Raw genomic sequence first — 26,218 nt, 5'->3', positions numbered from 1 at the left:
GCCTGTTCTTTGTTACAATGTTGCACATGGATCGCTCTTAAAACCCGGCTCGATACAGGCAGCGGCCGCATGGAGCGGCACAGCCAGCCAGCCTAACCCTAACCACACACACACATATCCACAGCAAATACACCCAGACACAGCAACATGGAGCGGCACAGCCAGCCAGGCTAACCCTAACCACACACACATATCCACAGCAAATACACCCCGACACAGCAACATGGAGCGGCACAGCCAGCCAGGCTAACCCTAACCACACACACATATCCACAGCAAATACACCCAGACACAGCAACATGGAGCGGCACAGCCAGCCAGGCTAACCCTAACCAGACACACACAGATATCCACAGCAAATACACCCCTACACAGCAAATACTCCCAGACACAGCAGCATGGAGCGGCACAGCCAGCCAGGCTAACCCCAACCAGACACACACAGATATCCACAACAAATACACCCAGACCCAGCAAATACACCCAGATACAGCAACATGGAGTGGCACAGCCAGCCTGGCTAACCCCAACCAGACACACACACATATCCACAGCAAATACACCCAGACCCAGCAGCATGGAGCGGCACAGCCAGCCAGGCTAACCCTAACCACACACACACACATATCCACAGCAAATACACCCAGACACAGCAACATGGAGCGGCACAGCCAGCCAGCCTAACCCTAACCACACACACACATATCCACAGCAAATACACCCAGACACAGCAACATGGAGCGGCACAGCCAGCCAGGCTAACCCTAACCAGACACACACAGATATCCACAGCAAATACACCCCTACACAGCAAATACTCCCAGACACAGCAGCATGGAGCGGCACAGCCAGCCAGGCTAACCCCAACCAGACACACACAGATATCCACAGCAAATACACCCAGACCCAGCAAATACACCCAGATACAGCAACATGGAGTGGCACAGCCAGCCTGGCTAACCCCAACCAGACACACACACATATCCACAGCAAATACACCCAGACCCAGCAGCATGGAGCGGCACAGCCAGCCAGGCTAACCCTAACCACACACACACACATATCCACAGCAAATACACCCAGACACAGCAACATGGAGCGGCACAGCCAGCCTGGCTAACCCCAACCAGACACACACCCAGACACAGCAAATACACCGAGACACAGCAAATACACCCAGACACAGCAAATACACCGAGACTCAGCAAATACTCCCAGACCCAGCAGCATGGAGCGGCATAGCCAGCCTGGCTAACCCTAACCACACACACACACACACAGATATCCACACAAATACACCCAGACACAGCAACATGGAGCGGCACAGCCAGCCTGGCTAACCCTAACCACACACACACCCAGACACAGCAAATACACCCAGACACAGCAAATACACCGAGACTCAGCAAATACTCCCAGACCCAGCAGCATGGAGCGGCATAGCCAGCCTGGCTAACCCTAACCATACACACACACACACACACACATATCCACACAAATACACCCAGACACAGCAACATGGAGCGGCAGAGCCAGCCCGGCTAACCTTAACCAGACACACAGCAAATACACCCCTACACAGCAGCATGGAGCGGCACAGCCAGCCTGGCTAACCCTAATCAGACACACACACACATCCACAGCAAATACAGCAGCTCCCATTTGGCCCTGCTCTCAGAGAGAAAGCAGCAGCAATCTCATCATCATCATGAACAATATCTCAGTTCTACAACATTATATTATCAAACACACTACTTTTCCCATAATAATAATGAACAATATCCCAGCTCTACCACATTTTAATATCAAACACACTGCTTTTCCCATAATATTAACGGGCAATATCTCAGCTCTGCAACATTCCATAGAACCATAGAACCATATTCCATTGTTATTTTTGCAGCTAACTGGGATGTCCCCATCTCCATCAAATTCCTTGCATCAACGAAATCCAGCGTATTGTTTTTAAAAAAACTTTATTTTTGGTTTGCCAGTGTTTTCAATCTTTCAGATCGCAGCAGTGTCTATATTTTCTTCAAAGGAGGAGCGGGGAGATAGGCGGGTGTGTTAAACACTGTACACGACGTGGGAAGTGTTGACATGAGCTGCTGGAGAGAGGGAAGGAGCTGTGCTCACAATTAGGCTAAAAGGTCTGGACAGTATTGGAGGTGACATTGTTGGCTCTGGTCATCTTAGAATCATCGAATCCTACAGTGCAGAAGGAGGCCATTCGGCCTATCGAGTCTGCACTGACCACAATCCCACCCAGACCCTATCCCCATAACCCCACGCATTTACCCTAGCTAGTACCCCTGACACAAAGGGTAATTTTGCATGGTCAATGCGCCTAATCCACACATCTTTGGAGTGTGGGAGGAAACCTGACCACCCAGAGAAAACCCACGCAGACACGGGGACAATGTGCAAACTCCACACAGACAGTCACCCAAGCTGGGAATCGAACCTGGGTCCCTAGCGCTGTGAGGCAGCAGTGCTAACCACTGTGCTAACCACTGTGCTACCGTGCTGCCTCTTAAAGAATTGAGGCATCGCGTAAACCCATTGAAATTTGCAGAGGTGTGATTATTTTTCCTCGGCGAGATCTCTTGAGAGGATGGAGGTTCAATTGGGTCTCAGTCAGGCTGTGGGACACCTGGCAAATGTCACCAAGCTTTTTTTAATCTAGGCCTCTGTCTTTTTGCTGGGAATCATTCATTAAATCAAATGTTTTTGTCATTCCCTAATAAAACCCGAAAATAATAATTTTTTTTAGACAGTGAGAATGGAGTTGTGCAACTTCAATGATGTCAGTGTAGATAGATTCAGGGCTATTCACATCCTCACTGTTGTGTGCTGCAGTGTTGCTTATCCTTGCTTCCCGCAGTATTGGAATCAGGAAACTTCTGTTAACCTGTCTGGTGCAACTCATTCATGCAGACTTTAGTAGTGCAAGCTATTCTGACACACCTCACTTCGAAATATAAGCTGACGTGTCCTTAAACATATGTGGGTCGGTGCTGACCCGATGGGCCGAATGGCCTCCGTCTGCACTGTAGGGAGTCTACGACTCTATGAAAATGACTTGACCTTTGCAACAGCACTAGCTGCACCTGGAATTATAGGTCGGAGGTGAAGTTGGCCAACTTGAATTCTGGTGAAGGGACGATGTGGGACCACCTGAAGGGGGTAGTCTCCCAACAGGCTTTGTACTCAACTTTTAAATGCGCACGTGGTTCTTTTGGATTATTTGGGGAATTGTTGAACTTTTTTAAACAAAAAGATATAACTTTTTTTTCAATGTTTCCTGGAATGTGGACAGCGCTGGCAAGGCCAGCAAATGTTCTCCATCCATACTTGCCCTTGAACTGAGTGGCTTGCTCTGCCATTTTAGAGGGCATGGCCACATTATTGTGGATCTGGAGTCACAATATCGGCCAGACCAGGTAAGGGTTGCAAATTAGAAAAGTAAACTTAAAGTTTATTTATTAGTCACAAGTAAGGCTTACATTAACACTGCAATGAAGTTACTGTGAAATTCCCCTAGTCGCCACACTCCATCCCATTGGGGTCAATGCACCAAGGCAGCACATCTTTCAGACTGTGGGAGGAAACCGGAGCGCCCGGAGGAAACCCATGCAGATACAGGGAGAACGTGCAAACTCCACACAGTGTAGAGGAAGCATATTTGACGTGAAATGTTAACTGTGTTTCTCTTTAGCGCCAATGCTGCCAAAATCAGCTGAGTTTTTCCAGAACTTCCAGAGGGCGGCACAGTGGTTAGCACTGCTGCCTCTCAGCGCCAAGGACTCAGGTTCAATTCCTGGCTTGGGTCACTGTCTGTGCGGAGTCTGCACGTTCTCCCCGCGTCTGCGCGAGTTACCTCCGGGTGCTGCGGTTTCCTCCCACAGTCCAAAGATGCGCAAGTTAGGTGGATTAGCCATGATAAACGTGCAGTTCCCTCTTGAATGCCTTCGCCACACTCTCTGGCAGTGCATTCCAGATCTTAGCCATTCACTGTGTGAAAAAGTTTTACCTCATGTCGCCAAGTGTTTTTCTTTTGCCCATTACCTTAAATCTTTGCCCTCTGGTTCTCAATCTTTCCACCAATCGGAACCATTTCTCCCCCTTTACTCTGTCCAGATTCCTGACGATTTTGAATACGTCTATCAAGTCGCTCTCAATCTTTTCTCCAAGGAGATCAGTCCCAATTTCTCCAACCTATCCACCTAATTGAAGCTCCTCACCCTTGAAACCATTCTCGTGAATTTCTTCTACACCCTCTAATGCCTTCATATCCTTTCTAAAGTGTGGTGCCTAGAAGTGAATACAGTACTCCAGGTGAGGCTGCTCCTGTGTTTAATACAAGTTTAACATAATGTTTGCCCCAGTCAATGACTCATGCACATATAACCCCAGGTTGCTCTGCTCCTGCACCCCCATTTAAAATTATACCTGTATCTTGTATTGTCCCGCTCTTCCTACCATAACCAATCACTTCATATTCTGCATTAAGTTCCATCTGCCACTTTTCCAGCAACATGTCTTTGTCTTCCTGAAGTTTTGCACTATCCTCCACACACTTCACAATATTTACAAGATCTGTATCGTCTGCAAGTTTAGAAATTGTGATCTGTACATATGAAGGTCGAGACCATTGGTACACATAAGCGAGAGCAGGGGTTTCAACGCTGATGCCTACGGAACCTCTCTGTAAACCTTCCTCCAGTCCGAAAAACAGCTGTTAACCGCTGCTCAATTTCTTGTCACTCAACCGATTTCATATCCAAATGGCCTTTTATTCCGTGAGCTCTTTGCTCACAACCAATTTATCAGGTGCCTTTTGGAAGTCCATGTACACCACATCAACAGCCTTATCCACATTCACCCTCTCTGTTACTTTATTAAAAAATGCAAGCAAGTGAGTTAAACATGATTTACCCTTAACAAATCCGTGCTGGCTTTCTTTAATTAACCCACCTTTGTCCAAATGTCCAAATTTTGTCCCGAATTATTGCTTCTAACAGCTGCCCCACAATGAAGTTAAACTGACTGGACTGTAGTTGCTGGGTTTATCTTTGATAAATTGTCCTGAATAAGGGTATAAAATTTACAATTCCCCAGTCCACTGGAGCCATCCCTGAGTCAAGGAAGATTCATTGGATTTTCAAACATGTTCAAGTGGCTTAACGGCCGACTCCTGTTTAGAGGGGTCATAGGGTGGGATTTTCCAGCTGCGTTCGCCCCAAAACCAGAAAATCCTGCCCGGGATCAACGGACCTTTCCGTGGTCTGTCCGAATTGTAGCGGATGGAACGGGAAAATTCGCCACCTGGAGTCATAGAGCAATACGGCACAGAAACAGCCCCTTCCAGCTAGTCCCAATTGCCCGCATTTGGCCCATATCCCTCTAATCCTTTCCCATCCATGTACTTATCCAAATGCTTTTTAAATGTTGCTATTGTACCTGCCTCAACCACTTTCTCTGGCAGCTCATTCCATATACTGTTTCTATGTCCTCGATCTACATTGTTGACAACATTGAGATTTGACTAGCAAAACATCAACATCCATAATTATCTTTAGTCCTCTTCCTCCTCGGTGAGACTGGAATCTGGTTTCATGGACATACCCCAATACCTTGGCAAGATGTAAGAATAGGAATAAGCCATTTGAAATTATTGACCATCTCTGTTTCCACAACCCTCGTAAGCAATGAGTTCCAGATGATTAACAGTAGCTGCATTTTCAGAAGGAATTACTTCCTTAAACGAGCGCCACACCACCCCCCCCCCCCCACCCCCCCCACCCGCCCGCCAGTATTTCATACTTAAAATTTTAAATCTTGCACTGTCAGCTCATGGGAACAGCTTATGAATGCCTGTCTTATCAAAATCTGTCACGATCTTGTACACCTCTATCAAATATTACTTCAATCTTCATTGCTCCATGGACAACGATCTCAACTTAAGAACATAAGAACTAGGAACATTTGGTCCCTCGAGCCTGCTCCGCCGTTCAATAAGATCATGGCTGATCTTTTTGTGGACTCCGCTCCACTTAGTCGCCTGCTCACCATAACCCTTAATTCCTTTACTGTTCAAAAATCTATCTATCTTTGCCTTCAAAACATTCAATGAGGTAGCCTCAACTGCTTCACTGGGCAGGGAATTCCACAGTTTCACAACTCAGTCTTAAGTCTGCTCCCCCCTTATTTTGAGGCCTTGCCCCCTAGTTCTAGTTTCACCCGCCAGTGGAAACAACTTCCCTGCTTCTATCGTATCTATTCCCTTCATAAGCTTATATGTTTCTATAAGATCTCCTCTCATTCTTCTGAATTCCAATGAGTATAGCCCCAGTCTACTCAATCTCTCCTCATAAGCCAAACCTCTCAACTCCGGGATACTTCTTCGATCTAACCTTCAAGCTAAAATCCCTCATCTCTGGAACCATTCTGATAAATCTCCTCTGTACCCTCTCAAGGATCTTCACACTTGTTCTAAAGTATGGTGACCAGAACTGAATGCAGCTCTCTAGTTGTGGCCGAACCAGAATGGCCTCTTTCTATGCTGTAATGCCTCTAACTCTGAGTGAGGCCATTCAGCCCCTTTAGCTTGTTTGGCCATTTCTTGAGATGGTTATTCTTCATGCTGGGTCCAGATGGTGAGTAGAGGCTGTTTTTGGAATGTGACGGTCGCCACAAGTATGCTCCAATGTGGAGGTTCCAGTCAGAAAACAGGAACCCTGGTTACTGTTTCTTCCCCATACTCCAAGAAAGCTGAGGCCTCCACTGTCATTGAGATCAACTGATTTGGCTGAGATCTGGGACTGAATCCCAACTATTGAGAGCTCAACTCTTGCCTCTGTTCATCAGTGTCTAGTGCATACAGCTGGTGGCCTGATTACAGACTAACGGCTTCTCTGCCAGCCTCCCACAGTCTGAAAGACGTGCAGGTTAGGGTGCATTGACCTGAACGGGCGCCGGAGTGTGGCGACTAGGGGAATTTCACAGTAACTTCATTGCAGTGTTAATGTAAGCCTTACTTGTGACTAATAAATAAACTTTTTACTTTATCCCTCTTGGTGCTCCCTAAAACATGCCTCTTTGACCAAACGTTTGGTCATCTACCTAATTGTTCCTGAGGTGGCTCTTTGTTAAAACATGTTTGATAATAGTCCTGTGAAGTGTCCTGGCACGTTTTTACTAAGTTAAAGGTATTATAAAAATTAAGGTCATTGTTGTTCTAACCTTCATAAATGTATTGGATGTGGTATTCTGAGAACAAGTCTACATTCAAGACTGAAGAATGTAAGAGATCACTTCCTGTCGCGCGAATGAAACATGAGACATACCTTTGCAAATCATTGCAGACCGTGCACTAGATATCTTAAAAGGGGTATAGGATTTAGAATGTGGAACCTTTATGTTTTAGCTGAAAGGAGACTTACTGGAAACTTGAAATGAAGGCAGTAAATGGTGCAAGTTTTCAGAGTAGTTTCCTGATGATCAGAAAGAGAAAGTAAGTTTACCATTTCAGGTGGGACGCATTGTCCAAAATGGGGCAAATCATTCCAGGAGGCTGTGCCTAAATAGGTATCTGATCCCTGTCGTTGAAAGGGTAATGGGGCGGCACGGTGGCACAGTGGTTAGCACTGCTGCCTCACAACGCCAGGGACCCGGGTTCGATTCCCGGCTTGGGTCACTGTCTGTGTGGAGTTTGCATGTTCTCTCCATGTCTGCGTGGGTTTCCTCCTCTGAGTGCTCTGGTTTCCTCCCACAGTTTGAAAGACGTGCTGGTTAGGCGCATTGACCCGAACGGGCGCCGAACTGTGGCGACTCGGGAAATTTCACGGTAACTTCATTGCAGTGTTAATGTAAGCTACGTGTGACTAATAAATTACCTTAAATAAATGATCTTAATGATTTAACTGGTAACCCACTGACTTAGAGCAATGCTTTTTAGGCTCAATGGGTTTTAGGCTCAAATCCCACCACAATAGATGGTCAAATTTGAATTTGGCTTCATTAAGATTGTCCTGTAGCAGGCATTAGTAAGCTGAAAACATTTTTGCACACTATGGATTTTAATGTATAGAGTTTCTCTCTCTCTGCCTCTTCTCAAGTTTTCTCTAATATCCTAACTTTGTATAATCGGCAAGTGGAGTCATATTAGCAATTTTTAAAAATTCATTCATAGAATGTGGAATATCACTGACTAGCAGCGCTTATTGCCCATCTCTAATTGCCATTGAGGAGGTGATGGTGAGCTGCTTCGTTGAACCACTGCAGCCTATGTAATGTAGGTATAGCCATAGTGCTGTTAGGGAGAGAGGTCAGAATTTTGACCCAGTGATGGCAAAGGGACAGTGATAAATTTCCAAGCCAGGATGGTGAGTTCCTTGGAGGGGAACTTGCAGATGGTGGCTGTGTTCCCAGGTATCTGCTGCTCTTGCCCTTCTAGATGGTGGTAGTCATGGGTTTGGAAGGTGCTGCCAAAGGAACCTTGGTGAGTTCCTGTAGTGCATCTTGTAGATGGTGTACACTGTTGCCGTTGTTTGTCGATGGTGGAGGGCATGAACTTTTGGGGATGGGTGCCAAGGAAAGTAGGCTGCTTTGTCTTGATTGGTGTCGAGCTTCTTGAATGTTATTGGAGCTGCACTCATCCATGCAAGTGGAGAGTTTCCATCACACTCCAGACTTGTGCCTTGTGGACAGTCAGGGGATGAGTTAGTTGCTGCAGGATTCTTGGCCTCTGACCTGCTTTGATAGTCACAGTATTTATATGGCTAGTCCAGTTCATTTTCTGGTCACTGGCACAGCGGGAGACACAGCAATGGTAATGCGATTGAATACCAAGGGGCGATGGTTAGATTCTCACTTGTTGGAGATGGTCATTGCCTGGCACTTGTGTGGCATGAATATTACTTGCCACTTGTCAGCCCAAGCCTGGATATTGTCCAGGTCTTGTTGCATTTGAACATGTACTGCTTTAGTATCTTAGGAGTCGCAAATAGTGCTGAACATTGTGCAACCATCAGTGGACATCCCCACTTCTGCTCTTATGATAGAAGGAAGGTCATTGATGAAGCAACTGAAGATTGTTGGGCCTAGGACACCACCCTGAGGGACTCCTGCAGTGATGTCCTGGAGCTGAACTGACTGATTTCCAACAACTACAACCATTTTCCCTTGTGCCAGGTAGTACTCCAACCGGCAGAGAGTTTTCCCCCCCCGATTCCCATTGACTCCAGTTTTGCGAGGGCAATTTGATGCCATACTCAGTCAAATGCTGTTTTGATGTCGAGACCAGTCACTCTCACCTCACCTCTGGTGTTCAGCCCCTTTGTCCATGTTTAAACCAAGGCTGTAATGAGGTCAGGAGCTGAGTGGCCCTGGCAGTATCCAAACTGAGTGTTGGTGAGCAGGTTATTGCTAAGCAAGTGCTGCTTGAGACCACTGTTGATGACCCCTACCATCACCTTACTGATGGAATGGTATTTGCCTGGGTTGGATTTGTCCTGCTTTTTGTCTCCAGGACATACACTTGGACCATTTTCCACATTACAACTAGATGCCACTGGTGTAGCTGTAATGGAACAGCTTGGCCAGGCATGTTGCAATTATAACTACATCCTCCTGAAGCGCCTCCATGCAGGATACTGTCCAGCAGTTACCAGCTTCTGCAGAACACACAAATTAAAAGGAGCAGGAGACGTACCAGACGAACAGTCCCTGAAACAGTCAGACAGTACTTTTCTGAGCACTTGCCGCAGACCTTTTCTGTGGTTTTAATTTGCTATTTATACTCCCTTTCGCTCCTGAAGACAAAAACTTATATTTGAGCCATGACCGCTTGTTCCCCAAGTGACTATTCTTTCTGTGGTTCACATTCAAAAAATGCGAGGTAATACATTTTGGCAGGTCTAATACAGATGGGAAATATACAGTAAATGGCAGAGCCCTTAGGAGTATTGATAGGCAAAGGGATCTGGGTGTACAGGTACACAGGTCACTGAAAGTGGCAATGCAGGTGGAGAAGGGAGTCAAGAAGACATACGGCATGCTTGCCTTCATCGGCCGGGGCGTTGAGTTTAAAAATTAGCAAGTCATGTTGCAGCTTTATTGAATCTTAGTTAGGCCGCACTTGGAATATCGTGTTCAATTCTGGTCGCCACACTACCAGAAGGATGTGGAGGCTTTGGAGAGGGTACAGAAAAGATTTACCAGGATGTTGCCTGGTATGGAAGGCATTATCTATGAAGAGAGGTTGGAGAAACTTAGTTTGTTCTCACTGGAACGACGGAGGTTGAGGGGCGACCTGATAGAAGTCTACAAGATTATGAGGGGCTTGGACAGAGTGGATAGTCAGAAGCTTTTTCCTAAGGTGAAAGAGTCAATTACTAGGGGGCATAGGTTTAAGGTGCGAGGGGCAAGGTTTAAAGGAGATGTATGAGGCAAGTGTTTTACACAGAGGGTGATGGGTGCCTGGAACTCGCTGCTGGAGGAGGTAGTGGAAGCAGATGCGATAGTGACTTTTAAAGGGGGTCTTGACAAATACATGAATAGGATGGGAATAGAGGGATATGGTCCCCAGAAGAGTCAGGGATTTTAGTTCAGTTGGACAGCATGGTTGGTGCAGGCTTGGAGGGTCGAAGGGCCTGTTCCTGTGCTGTAATTTTCTTTGTCATTTGTTCTATTTCATGGATTTATTGAGGGTAGCATGATAGCCCAACTCACTTCTATTTTGCAGCTCCTGCAAGGCTAAAGACAAAGCTGTGAGGGACTTTAGCACAGGGTCAGAGCTGGCTTTCTGTGTGAGGCTCATCTAATCAGTGAGTAAACCTGTCGAGCCACTGACTGTGCGGGGGATGGAGGAAGGAGCATACCTGAGGTCCAAGGGTATGAAACCAGCAACCTGAGCTTGGTCTTGCATCCTTTAGCTAACCATGGGCTGTTTTCCCAGTGAAGCGAAAAATAAAAGCCTTCAATGCCAAAAAGCTGGACTAGAAATGAATAATTGACTGCTGGAGGATCTTAGTGCTTTTGACAGCTGCTGTCCTGTTTATTTGCAGCTTTTATTTTGTTTGATTTTTCAGAATATTGGCATCATTTACACTTACAGAGTGTATTTATTCTCAGTGTTTGAGCTGCCTGATGTCAGCCATGGATGAGTGCATTGAGAGCACTCTCACCACAGAGTCAACAGGCGGAGGTGTTGAGTGCTTATCTGGAAATGTGAACACAAAATCTGGACTGGCTCCCCGGTACAGTACTGAGGTTATATCTCGTGGATTTATTGAGGGTAGCATGATAGCCCAACTCACTTCGATTTTGCAGCTCCTGCAAGGCTAAAGACAAAGCCGTGAGGGAGTTTAGCCCAGGGTCGGAGCCGGAACCTTGCTGGCTTTCTGTGTGAGGCTCATCTAATCAGTGAGTAAACCTCTCGTGCGGGGGAATGGAGGAAGGAGCATACCTGAGGCCCAAGAAGGATTTGTTCAGTTTCCCAAATTCATCAGATTTCCATCCATCTGCCATGAGATTTTGTGTTTTCTGTCTATATTCGCAGGCTAACACCATTTCTAATGTGTCATTTATGCCGCTACCAAGCAAGTTTTACGGAGATCCATCAAAGATGCCAAAAGACAGTACCGGACCAAGCTAGAGTCCCAGGCTAGCCATACGGACTCCCACCGTGAATGGCAAGGTCTGCAAGACATAACAGGCTACAAGATGAGGGCATGTAGAATCGTTGGTAGCAATGCACCCCTCCCCGATGAACTCAATGCATTCTATGCTCGTTTTGAGCAAGAGGTCAGTGAGAGCATGCCCTCCACCCTGGAAGCCTCGGACGAACCTGTATCCAAGGTCACCATCGCAGATGTCAGATCAGCCTTCTCAAAAGTCAACTCATGGAAAGCCCGGATGGGGTACCTGGACATGCACTCAGATCCCGCGGACCAGCTGGCGGGGGTATTCACAGACATCTTTAGCCTCTCTTTATACCAATCTGAGGTCCCTAACTGCTTCAAGAAGATGACCATCATCCTGGTACCAAAGAAAAGCCAGGCAGCGTGCCTTAATAACTACTGTCCAGTGGCTCTGACATCCATCATTATGAAGTGTTTCGAAAGGTGGTCATGGCACGAATCAATTCCAGCCTCCCAGATTGCCTGAATCCACTACAGTTCGCCTATGATCGCAACAGGACCTGCCATCTCCCTAGCCCTGCACTCAACCTTGGAACACCTAGATAACAAAGACACCTATGTCAGTCTCCTATTTATTGACTACAGCTTTATTGACTACACCATTATTCCTATAAAACTCATCTCCAAATTCTGTGGCCTGGGCCTCAGCTCCTCCCTCTGTGACTGGATCCGAGACTTCCTAACCCACCGACTGCAATCAGTAAGGTTAAGCAACAACACCTCTTCCACCATCATCCTCAACATCGGTGCCCCACAAGGCTGTGTTCTCAGCCTCCTACTAAAATCCTTATACACCTATAACTGTGTGGCCAAATTCCCCTCCAATTCGATTTTTTCAAGTTTGCTGACGACACCACCATAGTGGGTCGGATCTCAAACAATAATGAGACAGAGTACAGGAATGGGATAGAGATTCTGGTGAACTGGTGCGGTGACAATCTCTCCCTGAATGTCAACAAAATGAAGGAAATTGTCATTGACTTCAGGAAGCGTAGAGGAGAACATGCCCCTTCAATGGGGACGAAGTGACAAATGGTTGAGAGCTTCAGGTTTCTAGGTGTCGAGATCACCAACAACCTGTCCTGGTCCCCCCATGCATACACTATAGTAAAGAAAGCCCACCAATGCCTGTACTTTCTCAGGAGGCTAAGGAAATTTGGCATGTCAGCTACGACTCACCATCTTTTACAGATGCACCATAGAAAGCATTCTTTCTGACTATATCACAACTTGGTATGGCTCCTGTTCTGTCCAAGACCGCAAAAAACTACAAAGGGTTGTGAACGAAGCCCAGTCCATCATGCAATCCAACTTCCCATCCATTGACTCTATGACTGTAACACTACATTCTGCACTCTCTTCTTCTCTGCGTACAGTATGTTTTGTGTGCACAACAATCAAGAAACAATACTTTTCACTGTATCCCAATACGTGAAACAATAATAAATCAAATCAAGTTTTCAGCAGTTGTAGCACCATTTTCTTTGTGCGGTTAACATCCTTTGATTTTTAGAATACAGAATTAGAAGATTAGAATTAGAAGAATATGGGGAGATCCTATAGAAACATGTAAGATTATGAAGGGAATAGATAAGATAGAAGCAGTGAGGTTGTTTCCACTGGCAGGTGAAATTAGAACGAGGGGGCATGGCCTCAAAATAAGGGGGAGCAGATTGAGGAGGAACTTCTTCACCCAAAGTGTTGTGAATCTGTGGAATTCCCTGCCCAGTGAAGCAGTTAAGGCTACCTCGTTGAATTTGATTTGATTTATTATTGTCACGTATTAGCATACTGTGAAAAGGATTGTTTATCATGCGCTATATAGACAAAGCATACTGTTCATAGAGAAGGAAATGAGACAGTGCAGAGTGTAGTGTTACAGTTATAGCTATGGTGTAGAGAAAAATCAACTTAATGCAAGGTAGGTCCATTCAAAAGTCTGATGGCAGCAGGGAAGAAGCTGTTCTTGAGTCGGTTGGTATGTGACCTTAGACTTTTGTATCGTTTTCCCGATGGAAGAAGGTGGAAGAGAGAATGTCTGGGTGTGTGAAGTCCTCAATTATGCTGGCTGCTTTTCCGAGGCAGCGGGAAGTGTGGACAGAGTCAATGGATTTTGAACAGTAAAGGAATTAAGGGTTATGGGAGTGGGCAGCTAAGTGGAGCTGAGTCTACAAAAAGATCAGCCATGATCTTATTGAATGGCGGAGCATGTTCGAGGGACTAGATGGCCTATTCCTGCTCCTAATTCTTATGTTCTTATGACTTCCAGAATTGCAGCTTGCTATGAATTGCCAGTGATTGATATTTGCAGGTCATCTCCAAGAGTGTGCAATCCTGAACAGGACAGAGGTGCACCAGGAGTGTGCAAGTATGTGAAGGGTCACGGGAGTGGCCTGTCAGATTGTGGCACTATTTCCAGGGGCACACCAACAGAGTTGGGGTCAGTGGGAAGGTTTGTAAAACCATGCTGACAGGGATTGCATGTGATACCAGGAATGGTGGCGTCAGTGTTTGAAGACACTGCCCAACCTGGTATTTGCGGGGCCCTGGGGATGTCTTGGTATTTATGAAGGTCCCACACACGCAGAAGTTTGAAAATAAAACATTGCCCTGGATAACTCTTGTGTTCTTAAATTTTTGTTCTTGCAGATCTAGATGGCAGGCGATGGTACAGATGAGAGATTGTTTGTCTGTAAGTATTGGAACATTTGTGGATGAATATGCAAAAAAAATACTTTTGCCAAGTAAATGTGTAAAATTTTGTTTACTGAATGTCCTGGCAAACACATTTGGAATAATCTGCACAGACTAAAATGCTACAATCTAGTGGATGAGGTAATCAAGTCCCACAGTTTATTCCCTCTGTACCATTAACATTTTCAGGCTTCCTCTGAGCACAGGGCCTGGGATTGGGAGAGATGCTTGCTTGATCTGTAATGTGGGACTTCTGCAAGTCACAGAATTGTTTTGGTGCAGGAGGAGGTAATCCCGGCTACTTCATAGAGACCCTACAGTGCAGAAGAGGCCATTTGGCCCATCGAGACTGCACTGACTCTCCGAAAGAGCAACTTACTTTTGCCAAGTAAATGTGTAAAATTTTGTTTACTGAATGTCCTGGCAAACACTCTTCTCACCCTATCCCTGTAACCCTCTACATTTCCCTTGGCTAATCCCCCTAACCTACACCATCTTGGGACACTAAGGGGCAGTTTAGCATGGCCAATCTACATTACCTGCTCGTCTTGGGAGGGTCGGAGGAAACCCACGCAGACACGGGGAGAATGTGCAAACTCCGCACAGACAGTGACCCGAGGCCGGAATTGAACCCGGGTCCCTTCAGTCGTGAGGCAGCAGTGCTAACCACTGTGTCACCATGCCGCCAACCCTACGAGTGAGCAGTTCACCTCGTGCCATTCTCCTCCTCCTAACCCCGCAGACTGTTCCTTTTCAAATAGCAGTGTAATTCCATTTTGAATGCCTCGATTGAACCTGCCTTCACCACACTCTCAGGCAGTGCATTCCAGACCCGAACCACTCGCTGCGTGAAAATGTTTTCCCTCGTGTCGCTTTTTCCTCCTTTTGCCAATTATTTTAAATCTGTGCCCTCTCCTACGCGACCCATTCAGGACTGGGAAGAGATTCTCCCCAGCCACTCCATCCAGACCCTAATCTCACCGTTGTTTCTGGATACTATTCAGACAGAATTTGAGAAAACCATCACATTAAAAGAAAATACTGCAGGAAGCTTGTTGAAGCAGTGGTTTAGATCACAGTTCACTCCAATAGGTCTTATCCTCTGACTCAAGGGTAAAAGGTCCCTCAGTCCACTGACTGAGTTGTGTTGGGGGAGGGGGGTTAGGAGAGAACTAAAAAATGTATTCCCATATCATTTGACCCCTTTAGCCCCAAGAGCTAAACTAATTCCTTCTTGAAAACATACAATGTTTACGTCTCAACTGCTTTCTGTGGTCGAGAATTCCACAGGCTCACCATTCTCTGGGTGAGGAATGATCTCATCTCAGTCCTAAAAGGTTTACCCCTTATGCTCAGACTGCGACGGCTGGTTCTGGACTCCCCCACCATTATAATTTCATCGGTTTCTATGAGATCCCCCTTCATTTTTCCAAACTCTAGCGAATATAATTCTAACTGACTCAATCTTTCCTCATATGATGATCCCGCCATCCCGGGAACCAGCCTGGTAAACCTTCACTGCACTCCCTCCATAGCAAGAACATGCTTCCTCAGATAAGGAGACCAAAACTACACACACTATTACCGGTGTGGTCTCAGCTAGGCCATGTATCCCTGCCCCCGTACTCAAATCCTCTCGCTATAAAGGTCAACATACCATTTGCCTTCTTCACCGTCTGTTTACTTTCAGTGACACCGAGATCTCGTTGCACTTCCCCCTTCTCAATGTAAAGCCTTCCTGTTTTTGCTACCAAAGTGGATCACCTTGCATTTATCCACATTATACTGCACCTGCCATGCATTTGCCCACTCACTCAACTTGTCCAAATCAGACTGAAACTCAACATGTCCAGATCACACACAGTTAATGTTTAGAGTTGAATATGACTGTTCTTCAGAACTGGCTTAGACTTTTGGAGAAGGATCACATTATTTTTAATTGTTTTAATGGGATGTGGGTATCGCTGACTCGGCTAGCATTTATTGCCCATCCCTAATTGCCCTTGAGAAGGTGATGGTGAGCTTGAGGACTTAACCCTGTCCCTCCATAGGTGCTGCCAGACCCGCTGAGTATTTCCACCTAACCCACACATCTTGGGACACTAAGGGGCAGCTTAGCATGGCCAATCCACCTTTTTGATTTTTTAATTTCAGATTTCCAGCATCTGCAGCATTTTGCAGATAAATAAAATTACACATTTCAACCATAAGGTATGTGTGGGGGCGGCACAGGGGTTAGCACTGTTGCCTCACAGCTTCAGGGACCCGGGTTCAACTCAGCCTTAGGTGACTGTGCGGAATCTACCTGTTCTCCCCATGTCTGTGTGGGTTTCCTTTGGGAGCTCTGGTTTCCTCTCACTGTCCAAGGATGTGCAGGTTGGGTGGATTGGCCATGCTAAATTGCTCCTTAGTGTCCCAAGATGTGTAGGTTGGATGGATTAGCCATGGTAAATGTGTGGGGTTATGGGCAGGGCGAAGGTCTGGGTAAAATACTCTATCAGAGAATTGGTGCAGACTCAATGGGCTGAATGGCCTCCTCCTGCATTGTAGGGATTCTAAGGGGCCCAAGTAGGAAAGTGACGGTTGCTGCAAAGGAGTCATTGGTGTTGAGCCCACTGTAATTTGCTGCTGATGATTCCGCCTGCAGGTTTACAGCTGGTATGTCACTCCTGTCCGTTTTGGTCCATCCTGTGTGTATCAGGGCTGGGGTGGTGGGGGTTGCTGGGGGAGAGGGCCTCCTCACTGATCCAGTATTGTTTAGGAATTTGCTGGCGAGATTGACTTCAAACAGTGGTATGGATGAACGAATATTCAGAAAACATCGTCACTTCCTTTATTGGCAGGGTGTGATGACTGTGGGGAGTACCACGACTCGGAGTGCCCAGAGATTGGCCCCTTGGTGACGGTCAGCGATTCTTTCGTTTTGAGTCGAGCGCGGTAAGGAACATCGGGGAGTTTGCGAAATGAAGAAAAAAAAATGGCAAATGTCTGTTTTGAAAATAAATGTCAATCTTTCTCCCCATTTATTCCACGGTTTTGAATTTTTGAATTGTGGAAGATGATTTTTTTGATCTATAATCAAATGTTTTAATGGAATTTCGATCTGATCGCATCTTTGCCTTGTCCTAGTCTTTCATTCTGTCTTGTTTTATGATTCTGCCTTGGAATAATGGCAGATCTTGAGGCAACTACTGGGCAGCTATTTTATTGAGAGTTGAGAACCTATACATTCCTTGTTGGCTGGCCTATCAAAAGCCAGGGGCAGATTTATACACCATAACCCAATGGACTTATAGATTTTGTTTGCCAGCAGAGAAAAGGTTAAGATACTCAGTCAGAAAAACGCTGGAAAATCTCAACAGGTCTTACAGCATCTGTGAAGAGACAGTAGAGCCAACATTTCGAGTCTAGATGACCCAGATGAAGGGTCTCTCTCTCTGCACAGATGCTGTCAGACCTGCTGAGATTTTCCAGCATTTTCTGTTTTTGTTTCAGGTTCCAGCAGTATTTTGCCTTTATCTTAAGGTACTCAGTGTTGTTCCTTTTGAGCTGGACCACTCCAATATTACTCTAAACACTGCCTTGTCCTAGTCAGTTAAACACAGACCTTGAGATGGTTCAGTCAAGTTGATATTTCTACATCTTGGGCTTAATTTTAACCCTCAGCCGGTGAGAACTAGTGCAGGGATGGGGTTGACATTAGGATGAGTTTACTCACACCAGTCTCCCGCGTGGCAACATCTTCACCCACTTTAACGTCAGTGGATGTTCCTGTGCAGATACAGGAGGGTCTAATTTAATGGAGAGGACATGGCATGATGGTTCAACCCAAGCACATCATGAATCTCTGTGTGGTCTGTATTGACTCCCCCCAGTTAAAATCAACCTCTCTACATTTGTGGCCTTCAGAGTCAGAGATGCTGAAGAAATGTGACTTACTTAAAACACCCTGCAAACAAAAATGACCAATCATAGAATCCTACAGTGCAGAAGGAGGCCATTTGGCCCATCGAGTCTGCACTGACCACAATCCCACCCAGGCCCTATCCCCATAACTCCATTTAGTTCCCCTGACACTGAGGGGCAATTTTTTTAGGATGGCCAATCTACCTCAGACTTGTTTTTTTTCTGCTCAGTGGTGAGAAGCCGATTTTTTTGTGCGATGACAAAGGTTGTAACTTTCCTCCTGTTTAGGTCTTCCCTGCCATCCAGTTTGGAGATCAGACTGCTGGAAGATGGAAGCGAAGGGGTCTTTGCATTGTCTCCCCTGGTAAAACGCACACAGTTTGGACCATTTGAAGCCAAAAGAGTGTCCCAGTTGGAAAAAGAAGTTGCGTTTCCTCTGAAGGTAGGTTTGAACCTGGGACCTGCTCCGTTTGGTGCTTCAGAGTGTATTTCCCGGTCTGTGATGAGTTTATTAATCTTAGCTGTCGGGGGCACTGCCATTGCCCTGTAGCCTCGGAGAAAATAAGAACTTGCGTTTCACAACTTCGGTTCAGGATGTCCCAAAGCACTTTAGGGGAGGCGATGGCCTAGTGGTATTATTGCCAGAAAATTAATCCAGAAATTCAGCTAATGTTCTGGGGACCAGGGTTCGAATCCCGCCACGGCAGATGGTGGAATTTGAATTCAGTAAAAAATATCTGGAGTCAAAAATCTACCGATGACCGTGAAACCTTTGTCGATTGTCAGAAAAACCCATTTGGTTCATTAATGTCCTTGAGGGAAGGAAATCTGCCACCCTTACCTGGTCTGAACAAAGAACAAAGAAAAGTACAGCACAGGATCAGCCCCTTCGGCCCTCCAAACCTGCACTGACCATGCTGCCTGGTTGAACTAAAATCCCCTGTCCTTCCGGGGACCATATCCTTCTATTCCCATCCTATTCATGTATTTGTCAACTCACCCCTTAAAAGTCACTATCGTATCTGCTTCCACTACCGCCCCCGGCAGTGAGTTTTAAGCACCTACCACCCTTTGTGTAAAAAACATGCTTTCTCCTTTAAACCTTTCCCCTCGCACCTTAAACCTATGCCCCCTAGTACTTGACTCTTCCATCCTGGGAAAAAGCTTCTGACTACATGTGACTCCAGAGCCACAGCAATGTGGTTGACTCTCAACTGCTCTTGGGCAACTAGGGATGGACAATAAATGCCAGCCAGGGAAGCCCATATCCCACAAATTAATTATTTTTTAAATCACCACCCGTTTCAATGAGATTCCCCCCTCATCCTTCTAAACTCCATCGAGTACAGATTCAGAGTCCTCAAACACTCTTCATGCATCAAGCCTTTCATTCTCGGTTCTACTCTGAGGCTGTGCCCTTGGATCCTAGTCTCTCCTACTAATGGAAACATCTTCCCCATATTCACTCTATCCAGGTCTTTCAGTATTCTGTAAGTTTCAATGAGATCCTCCCCCATCCTAAACTCCGCCGAGTACAGACCCAGAGTCCTCACGCTCCTCATATGTCAAAGCCTTTCATTTCCGGGATCATTCTCGTGAACCTCCTCTGGACCCTCTCCAAGGCCAGCACATCCTTTCTTAGATGCAGGGCCCAAAATTGCTCACAATATTCTAAATGTGTGTAAGGCCTCAGCCTCCCTACTGTGTTAAACGCTGCTTTGAGAGTTGTATTTGTGATAATCTCTCGGTGTGTTTAATTGTATGGACAAGGTTTTCCAGAAAGATGGACCTGATGTTTGCTTTGACACCGCGAACGAAGAGGACTGCAACTGGATGACATTTGTGAGACCGGCAACAGATTTTCTGCATCAAAATCTCACGGCCTATCAGCACAGCCACGATGTTTACTTCAGCACATTACAGGTACAGAGACGGCCAGTTATCCTCGGCGTCCACACACTGGCAATGCTCTGAACTTCGAGGAGATTGAAGGAGAATGAAAGGTCGTGGTGGGGTCAGATCTGGTGCTAACTTGGATGTTACTCGGGATATAGGTGGGATCTTGGGTGGTATCTCACGTTAGCTGTGATTGCCTTTGGGGTGCAGTGAGAAGTTTCTCACTTTTGTCTTCCCCCCGCAATTGGCCGAGGGTTTTTTTGATCCTTTATATTTGCTTTGAGCAGGAGATTACATGACTGACTGTTGGGAGCACTGTTGGGAGAGATTGGCCATGATGCCTCATTGCCCCGTGACAGTTTAGGACACCATTGATGGATGAGATGTTCTTGTCCTGCCCATTCCTTCGTATGAAGGATTAAAATGAACGGTGGCACAGTGATTAACACTGCTGCCTCAAAGCGCCAGGGACATGGCTTGAATTCCAGCCTCAGGTCACAGCCTGTGTGGAGTTTGCACATTCTCCCCATGTCTGCGTGGGTTTCCTCCGGGTGTTCCGGTTTCCTCCAACACTCCAAAGATGAGCAGGTTAGGTGGATTGGCCATGCCCCTTAGTGTCAGGGGGATTAGCGGGTAAATACGTGGGCTCACGGGGAAAGGGCTCGAGTAAGATTTTTGTTAGTGCAGGCTCGATGGGCCGAATGGCCTCCTTTTGCATTGTAGAGATTCTATGACTGGAGGAATTCTTACTCCCTGGTTTCAGAGACTTGATGAATGAGGCTTCAATGTATGCTTTCCATAATTTTTAAAAAATTAATAAAGACGCAAGATTGTAATCACTCGAGTGCAATTTAGTAAAAGAGGTAAACCAATTAAACTGGGAGCTGTGGGTGGATTTGGCCTGGGTCTTTTTACTATTATTTTCAGGTTGCTTCTCTTCTCCTTCACAGGATATCCAGCCTGGTACGGAGCTTCGGGTCTGGTATGCCGTGTTCTATGCAAAGAAAATGAATAAATTAATGCTCAAGCAAGCAACGCAGCCAGTGAAAGGTAAGGAATGGGGACACGTTGGCCAGGACTTACTGGGAGCGGGTGGTGAAAGAGATTGGTATGCCTTCTTCCGTTTCTGAGCTTCCTGACCCTTCTCGTTGTAACCCAAATGGTAACGTTCTGACGGTGTAAAGGAGTGGGGTCAGGGGTCGGGGTGGGGGAGGGCTGTGGTCAGCAACTGCCCTTCTTAAAACGAAAATAAAACTGCTTTCCTGCGACAAGTTTAGCTCCTCCCATTTTGAGTGTCACATGATTGTCCCTGAATATTTAACTCACCTTATTACTTCAATCAAAAACCACCGCCTTCTGCTAAATAAATACTTCCATGGGTAATTATCCTGCCTTCTCAGCATCTGCTGCATTCCCGTCAGACAAACTGACTGCCTGTAACAAAACGCTGCCTCTTCAAGCAGTTCCCCCCTTAAACGTAAAATATATAAAATAGCACAGTATGATCACATGTGGAGAATAAACACCAATATAGTCTCGGCTGAGTAACCTGTTTCCATGTTAAAATTACATTGACAGAGAAGCTAGAAGCAGGAGGAGGCCATTCGGCCCTTCGAGCCTGCTCGGCCATTCATTTTGATCATGGTTGATCATCAAGTTCAATATCCTAATTCCACCCCCCCCCCCCCCCCCCTTCGTATCCCTTTATCCCCATTGGGGCGGCACGGTGGCACAGTGGTTAGCACTGCCGCCTCACAGCTCCAGGGACCTGGGTTAGATTCCCGGCTTGGGTCACTGTCTGTGTGGAGTCTGCACATTCTCCCTGTGGGTTTCTTCCGGGTGTTTTGGTTTCTTCCCCATACTCCAAAGATGTGCAGGTCAGGTTGATTGGCCATGCTAAATTGCCCCTTAGTGTCCCGGATGCATAGGTCAGAGGGATTAGTGGGGGAAATATGTTGGGTGACGGGGATAGGGCCTGGGTGGGATTGTTGTCGGTACAGACCTGATGGGCTGAATGGCCTCCTTCTGCACTGTAGGATTTCTATGATTCTACTTATTAGGCATTGGCTTAGCTATTTGACTGGTTTCTGTGCTGAAAAGATTGACATCTCTCCTGCAGTAGCATGCTGAGCTATGGGTTTCTTGGATATTAGTATCCCCCTGGCACTAACTATCACTGTACTTGTCCCTCTGTGGCCTTGGGGGTAATGATGCCAATTGCAATGTCACAGTTCAGTTTCACAAGCTCAGCATAACCCAGGGATGGTTAAACTGGGACTTCTCACTGTGTATGACCCTACACCCAGTAATGTGGGAGGGTCGTATGTTAACATTATTTGGAATCCACTCCACAGTAGTGTGCCAGTAAAATTTACACTTGGGTTAGATACATGGCTAACTTTAATTGATAAGAATTACTTATGCCATAACTCAGTCAATATAGTCAATATCTTTTCCCAAAGGTAGAGGAGTCTAAAACTAGAGGGCATAGGTTTAAGGTGAGAGAAGAGAGATACAAAAGGGTCCAGAGGGGCAATTTTTTCACACACGGGCAGGTGAGTTTCTGGAACAAGCTGCCAGAGGTAGTAGTAGAGGCGGATACAATTCTGTCTTTTAAAAAGCGTTTCGACAGTTACATGGATAAGATGGATACAGAGGGATATGGGCCAAACACGGGTAATTGGGACTCGCTTCGGGGTTAAAAAAAAAAAGGGGGCGGCATGTTGGGCCGAAGGGCCTGTTTTCATGCTGTAAACCTCTATGATTCTATGAACTGCATTTATGCTGTGACTGGTACCGAGATCAGGCCTGAGAGAATACTATATCTATCACGTGCAATCTCTTCCCATTTCCCTAGATGAGAGGCAGTGTGAAATCGACGAGTCTAAACTTATGCCAAAGATCCAATATGTAACATCTTTATGTGAAAATACCAGTGGAGACGCTGCAGTTTCTCCAATCCCGACTCCGGGTGAGTAACTTTTCAACGCAGTGCTGTTCAGCAGAAGGAGCCAAAATCAGCTGCTTTGGTTATGAGGATATGCTCGGGGGGGGGGGCGGGGGGGGGGGCGTGGGGGGGGGGGGGGGGGGGGGCGGGGGCATGGGGGGCGGGAGGGATGTGGGGGGGACGGGGTGGGGGGGGGGTGGGGGGGTGGGGGGGGGGTGTTGGGGGCTTGGAACAGTATGAGTAGCTTTACGGACAACACATAGTCTTCAGAATGACCTGGACTTATCCCGACAGCCTGAGGAGATCAGAGCGGAAGTTCCCGCAGTATTTTGCCCCTGAATGATTTGTTGGTTTCTCTCTTGTTTTTATTTGGTCTGCTTGGGGATATTAAATTTTTAAAAAAAATTTTATTCCATCCAAAAAATCAAATTCAAATCGAATCAAGTTCATGGTCCCCATGAGAGGGACAAACATGATCCAAGCTGGCAAGACAAGACTTTGCATTCCATCCTGATCTCGATCAAACAAGATCCTAGCTGACAGGATGGGGCATTGCACCCTCTTCCCGGGCTTGATCTAATGCTTCATCTTCGCCAAAAGGCCAAGATGGCTTTGAGAAATTGCATTAGGCGATGCTTCAATTTAACCTCATCGGCTACCCTGATCCTTTACTCTCAATTAGCCTGGGCAAACTACCATCACAGATATCGGCACACTAAATGGTTGGGCAATGGGATTGGATTGGATATGATGGGATGGAGAGGGGAGGGGAGATATGTGTCTGCTAATGATGGCCTGACTGACTGAAAGGTTCAGTGGAGATGTGCGGGGGAAGTTTTTTACACAGAGGGTGGTGGGGGCCTGGAATGCACTGCCAAGTGAGGTGGTTGAGACAGACACGTTAGCGACAATTAAGACTTATCTGGATAGACTCATGAACAGATGGGGAATAGAGGGATACAGGCGATTGGTCTAGATAGGACAACGTGATCGGCACAAGCTTGGCGGGCCGAAGGGCCTGTTCCTGTGCTGTACTGTTCTTTGTTCTTTGACCATCATTAATGTGAAACTGGCTTGATGGAACAGGTGTTCTTTTCATGACCATTATTTAAGGAAAATAAATCTAATTTTGGATACCCCCTTATCAACATCAAGCATCTGGACATTGGGTCTAGTTCAGTTAAATTTAGAGTTTATTTATTCTCTCACGGGGTGTGGATGTCACTGGCTAGGCCGGCATTTATTGCCCATCTCGAATTGCACTTGAATGCTCCCAATAACTTTGCTGGAGTACTGTGACTCAGAACTCTGAGAACCATAGAGTACTAGTGTCAGATTTTCCAACTCCCAACCCCACTATCTCCCACTGAGGTTGCCTAACTCCATCCGTTTTTTTTTTGACCACCAGGGGTTGGTTAATGCTGTGGGCCCACACTTAGTGGGAGAAGGGTGGAGACTGCTCAAACGCATGTCCTTCAGGCCACCGGTTTGCACTAATTGAGTGACCCACCCAGACCCTGTGTTCTTTAACAAGTTGTCCCCATGCAAAATAGCTGCTAGCAACACAGATCAGCTGCTGTGTCTTGCCTCCCACCTTAATCCAACAAACATTGTTCTGGACTTGCGAGGCACTGTCCCTAATTGAGATCTCAATACTTGGCCTCCTTAGGACCAGTTAATTTTTATTTGGATGCAAGTTGCTCTTTCTCTTTCCATGTGTCGTGTGCCAAAATCTTTTTTTAAAAACTTGCCACCTTATAAAATACCGAGAGGGCTTGCATTCAGCCCCGGTTGGTGGTGAGAGTTTTTCTGCCTTTTATGAGCCAGAGCACTGGAAGAACAACAGCAACAACTTGCATTTATGTCGTCCCTTTAAGGTCGCAAAATTTCCCAAAGCTTTTCACAGAAGGAATTCTCAAATGTAAGAAGATTTTAGGGGAGAGAAACAATTCTTGGTCAGAGGTGGGATTTAAGGAGAATCTTCAAGGAGGGAGTGAATTGGAGAAGAAGCGGGGAATGAATTGCAGAACTTGTGGCTAAGGCAGTTAAAGGCAAGGTTGTCACCGTGCAACAATTAAAATCAGGGTGTGCAAGAGGGTAATTTGGATGAGCACAGAGGTCTTGGAGAGTTGTAGGGCTGCAGGAGATTACTGTGATAGGGAGGGACAAAGCCATAGAAAGAGTTTGTGCCATTGAAATCCTCTGGTTAACCAACCAAATATACATGGAAAAATATTGGGGATAATCCAATTCTGCATTCGCTACGTGAGTTACATCTCATACCAAGTTTCATTCACCCTGATCACTGACTCAATTTGGCTCCAGGTCCAGTAACACCTCGTCTTTGTTTTCAAATCCCTCTGTGGACTCACTCCTCCCCAGCTCGATAATCTCCTCCAGCCCTATAACCCAAGATTTTCTCCAATCCTGGCCTCTTGCACAACTTGGCTTTAATCACTCCTTCATTAGCAGCCCTGCCTTTAGATGCCTAGGCCCAAAGCCTCACCACACCCTCTGCTTTTCTCATCTCCTCTATGATGCTCCTTTCCCAACCCTTTGACCAAGCTTTTGGTTACCCAACCTAATTATCCCCTTCGGCAGCTTGGTGTTGAATTTTGTTCGGTAACACTCATGCAGACTGCCCTGGGACATTTTAGTAGATTAAAGGTGCTGTACAAATACACGTTGTTGTTATATTTGCTCTAGAGCGTTTTTCCAACGGCCACAATCTCAAGCAGCGTTTTGTTTCAGCCGTTGTTTCTCCTGTAGCTCAGCACACTGTACCCTGGATCATTGCAAGTGACCTTGCACCTATCATTTGTTACATGGTGGGTTAATGTGGCAGATTGCCAAGTGACCCTTTCACCCACGCATTGATTGCTGGGACAGTGTCCTCTCCTCATGCTGATCTTATGTTTTATTTCCTGCTGGAGCATGAGGAGAAGAGGGAATATCCCTGAATTTTATCCGTGGCACCATCCCACAGCTGAATATGGTGCAGACAAAGGATAGTGTAAGCAATGATTTGTCATGTGTAAGGGAGTCCTTTGACCCTAGTGGCCTCTGGGGA

The 26,218-nt window shown here is 46.3% G+C and overlaps 1 protein-coding gene across 8 annotated transcripts in view; it reads left to right on the top strand.

The window, feature by feature from the left end:
* prdm15 (PR domain containing 15) overlaps positions 1–26,218 on the top strand; it is a 77,021-nt gene that overhangs the window by 369 nt on the left and 50,434 nt on the right. For all 8 annotated transcript variants that reach the window (XM_078233012.1, XM_078233009.1, XM_078233015.1 and 5 more), the window contains exons 2-7: positions 14,355–14,397; positions 17,243–17,336; positions 18,594–18,747; positions 20,076–20,228; positions 21,152–21,251; positions 23,059–23,172. In XM_078233012.1, coding sequence (XP_078089138.1) covers positions 14,361–14,397; positions 17,243–17,336; positions 18,594–18,747; positions 20,076–20,228; positions 21,152–21,251; positions 23,059–23,172 — 652 coding nt within the window. In that variant the 5' untranslated portion in view covers positions 14,355–14,360. The remainder of the gene's footprint in view (positions 1–14,354; positions 14,398–17,242; positions 17,337–18,593; positions 18,748–20,075; positions 20,229–21,151; positions 21,252–23,058; positions 23,173–26,218) is intronic.

This window comes from Mustelus asterias, chromosome 17, assembly GCF_964213995.1.
Source record: "Mustelus asterias chromosome 17, sMusAst1.hap1.1, whole genome shotgun sequence".
NCBI lineage: Eukaryota > Metazoa > Chordata > Chondrichthyes > Carcharhiniformes > Triakidae > Mustelus > Mustelus asterias.
This window is presented reverse-complemented; position numbering and strand designations above follow the sequence as displayed.